Raw genomic sequence first — 6,442 nt, 5'->3', positions numbered from 1 at the left:
CAGGAATGCTTTCTGAGTTGTGTTTTCAGTGTGGTCACCAAAATAAATTCATCCAGCAATCTTGAAATTAAATTCTACCCCCCGCTACTGACTTCTTACCGCTACAGAAGTTCTCAACCCTGTTAGCAGAAATTCAACTTTAAAAAACTCCTCCTGCTTTGGAATATTTCACGAGGATATTAAATTTATCCACTCCCCTCAAAGTGTATGTACTGTGAACAGAGCAAAATCCTAACTAGACAGCTACATCTGTTCCAATCATTCTCAGAACATCAGTTATTTCAGTGGCTCAAAAAAACCAATTGCCAGGTTGCAGTGGGCCTACTTTTTGTGGTGGGTCAAATTACCCAGGGGAGAGGAAGCGGAGAACACAATTCCCGAGTGTGTGCTCATTCCTGAGGGGCCAGGGCTCTGGATCCTTCGGCATCCGGCTGCCAAGAAGCTACTCGTGGGGGTGAGAACAGACTGTAGAAATCCTACCTTAATACTGAAACCCCAGTCAACATGATCACCCAACTACAATCATAAAAGCAGAGATCCCAGAGTTGCTGCTTAAGTTCCTAAAGTTTAAATCCTGGTCAATCCAATGAGCTGGACTCCTTCACTGCAGATTGTCAAGTGAAACAATGTGTCACCTGACACATTACGAAGAGAACCAAAATTATGAAGAGTAACTTGATTTAGAGCAGTAGGGGCTGGGATATTATTTCCAAGTAGCAGCCTCAGTTCCAAGCCTTTTCCCTACGAGTTCTGGCTAGTCAGATCACTTGATTTTCCCTTGACCAACAGTGACGTCCCCGTTGGACTGCGCACACGGCCATTAGTTAGGCAGGAAATGCTAACAGAAATCCATGGAAATGTAAGACTACGGATGTACTGATAGAATGAATGTGGGCAGCCCTGAAGCATCAGTATCTCGAGAGCAAAGCTCTTCATCAGAAATGGGAGACTATACCAATAGAGAGAATTTTGAGAGCATATAGATTATTATTAGTAAAAAGTAGCTTCCCAATCATTTTCACCTCAAAAAACTGTAAATGGAATCTTATCTGGGGACTATTTTCAACAGAGCTCCTCACTATATAAAACAAAGCCAAAATAACTCATAAACCGTAATGATTGGGCTTCCCTGGTGGCGCAGTGGTTGAGAGTCTGCCTGCCGATGCAGGGGACACGGGTCTGCGCCCCGGTCCAGGAAGACCCCACATGCCGCGGAGTGGCTGGGCCCGTGAGCCATGGCCGCTGAGCCTGCGCGTCCGGAGCCTGTGCTCCGCAACGGGAGAGGCCACATCAGTGAGAGGCCCGCGTACCGCAAAAAAAAAAAACAACAAAAAAGTAATGATTCAAACACGCACATCTTCGAAGTTGTTAGTTTTAGATAAACAAATTTTAGAATACTAAGATTAAGTGTTAGGAACATAAAATTAGACCTTTAGGTATTAAAGTCTCTAGACTACATGGTCCAATATGGCTGCCATTAGCGACATGTGGCTATCTGAATTCAAATAAAATTTAATTAAGATTATATAAAATTAAAAATTCAGTTCCTTGGTCACACAAGTCACATTTTAAACACTCAAAAGCAGCATGTGGCTAGTGCGGTCCCACACACTGGAGAGGAAAGATACTGAACACTGCATCAACACAGAAGGTTCTACTGGACAGCACTACTCTTGGAAGAAACCTGCCACAAAAATGACATAGAACACAATATCTACACAAGCAATAATGAAAACACAGATAGAAACATTCTGTATCTTGATTGTGTGATTGTTCACTGGTAACACAGAACTGTCACAACTCACTGAAGTGTATATTTTCAATGGACGCAGTAACGCATGTAAATTATCCCTCAATAAAGTTGATAAGGAAAATTCCAAAGGAAAAACAAAAACTACCTAGGGTAGATACAGGAAATCCTGACAACTTGCTCATTTATTCCTTCGGTGGAGACCCTGCTGGGTCACTCCCAGCAGAGTGGAGGGCAGATGGCAGGAGCAGGAAGGTGAGCACACGTCTGTGTGGCGAGGAGAGACCCAGACACCGTGAAAGGGAAGGGACAGTGCGCGCGGTCCTCCTAAAATGACCACAGCACCCTAACTCACACCACAAACAACCTAAAATCGCACCGCGCACCGAGGGCCCACTGAAGACACCAACCATACAGAATTGTAAGGGGTACAGCCTCACAGATATCTTTCAAATGATTAAAGAAAAGAAACCGGGAAAGTGAAAAGACTACCCAAAATATTTAAAGATTTAATACCTGAGAATCAGAAGAGCCAAGACTGGCACAACACTGTAAATCAACTGTAATTCAATGAAAAAAGAAAAAAAAAAAAAAAAAAGAAGAGCTCGGTATTGCCAACCCCAATTCAACATGAGTTAAATCTCACCCAGCTGATAAAAGTCAATGGTTCCAGCCAACAACCACAGCTGAGCAGTAAACACCAGCTCCAGCTCCTCTGGCCTCTGACAGGGCGGCCACAACCCGTCGCCCTCCCGGCTGACCTGTTCTCACAGGCAGACAGGAGATGGAGAGGGGAAAAACCAACCAGGCTTCCCAGAAAACTCAGGAAGCTGACAGTCACACCTGGTAGTCATGGCATACCTTGGCCTATTAGTATTGCAACATTTAAGAATTTTTATGTCAGGTATCATTTTATATTTTATTCACATTTCCATTATCACTAGTACTTGTCAAAGGTTTATTAAAAATAGGGGGAAATGTTCAACAGAAGGGAAATGGTTAAGAATATTATGGTACATTAGCTTGTAATATTTGACACCATTAAACAGGATTATGAAAACCATACGAGGTTTATGAACTTATGATGATTATGAACACTGGCAACATAAAAAACAGAATCAAATGAAAAAGCAAAGTATACTGTATCTACAGTACGTACACATGTAAAAAACGGACTAGAGGAAAACATGAACAAATGGAAATTGCTTGATTTCTTAGACTGTGCCTTTTTTCTTTTATGTAGATATCCATTACTGTTGCTGTAACGGTATTTGCGTAACACAAAATAAAACTTTTAAGTATTTACGAATAGTTAGCACACTTACCACAGTGGGGTTGCCACTACTTATCAACTGGCTGACTTCATGAAAAATGCTTTTGCAGTCAATTGATTTATCTAATGATCCTCGTTTTACAATTACTGCTACTGCTAATAGAATCTGTTCCCGAACATACTTTTGGAGGCTGTAAAACATAAAAATCATTGTGAAAACTTTTACACAAATCCAATATAAAAATACTCCCCAATTTCTCACTGTGCCTGCAGCTGCTGACAGCACGGCTCACATCTGAGGTAGCGTGCTCCTGGTTATGCGCTGACTCCACAGCCAGAGACCTGGGTTCCAATCCACACTCCAGTTATTACTGGCTATGTGACCCTGGGCAAGACCGTTCACACTCAGAGCCTCAGTTTTCTCACATGTGAAATGGGGATAACAGTAACAGGGTTGCCACAAGAATTACATATTCTTAACACCGCACCCCGTGCACACTAAGCGCTACGTGAGTGTCAGCAGCTCCGGGTGGTGTTATCAGCTCACTAAGTCAGATGAACATTCTACCAGTTAAGAGCCACATTCGGACCTAATCTCCATCTCCAACCAGCAGTATCATCTTAGATCCATTCCCTTATAACATGGAAAGGCAACATGCTAGCTAGCCAAGATACAACATTATGGAAACATACACGTTCTTCTAAACCTTTGTAAATGTTCATATCTAATGTTCATATCTGTCCCTCAGTGTGGTGGCAGAAGCACCCATCTCAGATGGAGGCCTCCTACAAAGGGGCATTGGGCCACAAGGGCACACGGATTTAACTGCCTTTTCACAACGGTTTCTTAAAAAGAAAAAAAAGAAGGCTCAGAAAACATAACCCTAAACTTTATAATCCAGCCTCTAGAATGCCGTACAGATACAACCACCACATGCCCTTGGGATAAAACCCAAATTCCCTAACATGGCTTATAAGCAGTGGGTCCCATCCCAGCCTTCCTGGGGTACTCCCAATTTACCCGCTGTCCAGAACAGTGATGAATAGTGCTTTCTTTTACTCTGAAAAGTGCCCCCATTTGGACATAAACGACATGGCCACCCACTTCTAAGGCCTTTCATGGCCAGGGATCTGCTCCCCTCTCATCGCAGCCCCTCCACGCACTCTCACGACCACAGCTACACCGAACCTCTTTCAGTTCCTGGCCTGTAAATGCCACTCTCTGCACGTGGCTGGTCAGTACACAGAAGGGCTCCCTCACACTTCACACAACACGAAGCACGCCGCGCCGAGCATGCTGCTGTAGTCCCACAGAAAAGCACGCCGCCTGCTGCATAACACGCACTCACCAGACATTCATACAAACGAACAAACGTGTCTCACTCTGTCAAGAACGAAAAGTATTCCTTCAAAACAGACTTGAAGCATTCACTAAGCGAATAAAAGCAAAGATCCTACTGTGTGCAAGAGTGTGAACTGACCAAAGGGAATATTCGTACTTTTGAGGGGACACAATAGTTTCAAACACACTGACTGCTACTAGAAATGTACATAAAGCTAGCTTTAAACATTGTTACTGGCAAAAATTATAAATTACTAGGAAAATAAATAATAATACCCAGCATTTATTGAGTGCCTATGACCTGTCTTTATATAAACTAACTTCACAAAAATTAGTACACTTAATCCTCACAATCTTTTTAGTAAAGTACTATCAGTACTGTTATTCACTCCATTTAATAATCAGAAAATTAATGCAGAGAGAGGTTAAATAATTTGCCCACGGTCATGGAGTTAAGTGGCAGAGGGGGACTCACAGTCCCTTTCTCAACCACTATGCCATACTGCCTTTAAAAAAGTGTGCCCTGGTGGCCCAGTGGTTAAGACTCTGCACTTCCAATGCAGGGGGTGCGGGTGTGATCCCTGGTCAGGGAACTAGATCCCACATGTCATGCAGTGTGGCCAAAAAATAAAATAAATAAAAATTAAAAAGTATACCCTGCATTTCACTCTGTGCAAATTTTAATCACAATTAGGAGGAAAAAATAGAAAAGGAAATTCCATGCATGCAATGGGAAGTACACAACATTACGTACTTAGTATTCTACAGTATATAACTTGTAGCGTTCTACCCATGCAGAGCACCAAAAGTTTTAACTTGACTCTAATCCATTCATCGGACATTCTACAAGATTAAAATGTCTGTGTCATGAAAGACAAAAAAAAGGCAGAATTATTCTAGATTAAGAGAGACACAGGGTTTCCCTGGTGGCGCAGTGGTTGAGAGTCTGCCTGCCGATGCAGGGGACACGGGTTTGTGCCGCGGTCCGGGAAGATCCCACATGCCGCGGAGCGGCTGGGCCCGTGAGCCACGGGAGAGGCCACAGCAGTGAGAGGCCCACGTACCGCAAAAAAAAAAAAAAAAAAAAAAAGAGACACAACAACTAAATACAACATGTAATCTGAGGCTAAATCCTGGATCAAAAAAGTAACCTATAAAGGAGGAAAAGGATATAAACAGCATTTTTCAGAAAATTGGGAATATCAAAATATGAGGTCAGAATTATATTAAATAATATAAATATAGCAATTATATCAGGAGTATTGAGATGATCTCTTAGGAGAGACATGCTGCAGTCTTCAGGGATGTAGTGTCACTAAATGCTGGCTGAGCCTCTACTAGAGAGAGGGCACGTGAGTGTTCCCAGTACTACTCTTGCAACTTGGCTGAAAACTTTTTTTTTCTTTTTTCCAAAATAAGAGTTTGGGGGAGTTCCCTGTGGCCTAGTAGTTAGGATTCTGGGCTTTCAGTACCATGGCCCAGGTTCAATCCCTAGTGGGGGAACTGAGATCCCACAAGCTGCACAGCAAAAAAAAGAAAGAGTTTGGGAGACAATATGTAAGTGAACTATTTCAATGTGGAACCCTACAATCAACTCTAAAATAACTCCTGAATCAAAATTATTACGGTGAGATGATTCTGGATAACACAAGAGATGACATGCATAAACACAGCTGAAACCGGCCGAGCTCAGTGGGGGGTGGAGGTGGGGCTGTGATAAATCAGCAGCTCCAGGGCAAGTTGGTATCCACCCAAAAGGGTTCATTAAACAACGGATTAAAATTTAAATAAAGGAAGAAAACCAGCATGAAGGAGAAGAGAAAGGTTTGAAATGGGGGCAAGTTTTCCTTATTCTGTTAAAATCAGAAAAAATAAGCCACACCCTCACTCAGAGATATGTATACCTGCTCATCCCTGGAACACGCTGTCCATTAAACCTGTAATGCTAATAGGCTAAGTAACACTTGGTTTTTTTCCCTCATACATTTTTCAATATGTGAAGCACTTATTAGCACTTTACTGAGTGCAAAAGTCATGCCAGTAATTATTAAATATTATGAACTCAGAGGCTGCCAGT

At 42.4% G+C, this 6,442-nt stretch overlaps 1 protein-coding gene across 1 annotated transcript in view; it reads right to left on the bottom strand.

Moving 5' to 3' along the window:
* Positions 1-6,442, bottom strand: part of XPO4 (exportin 4) — a 108,366-nt gene that overhangs the window by 80,033 nt on the left and 21,891 nt on the right. The window contains exon 4 of the mRNA XM_007464508.1: positions 3,076-3,214. Within this exon, the coding sequence (XP_007464570.1) occupies positions 3,076-3,214 (139 nt within the window). The remainder of the gene's footprint in view (positions 1-3,075; positions 3,215-6,442) is intronic.

The sequence above is a fragment of the Lipotes vexillifer genome, unplaced genomic scaffold (genome assembly GCF_000442215.2).
Source record: "Lipotes vexillifer unplaced genomic scaffold, Lipotes_vexillifer_v1.1 scaffold2116, whole genome shotgun sequence".
Taxonomy (NCBI): domain Eukaryota; kingdom Metazoa; phylum Chordata; class Mammalia; order Artiodactyla; family Lipotidae; genus Lipotes; species Lipotes vexillifer.
Note: the sequence above shows the minus strand (reverse complement) of the source record. Positions and strands in the feature narration are given on the sequence as shown.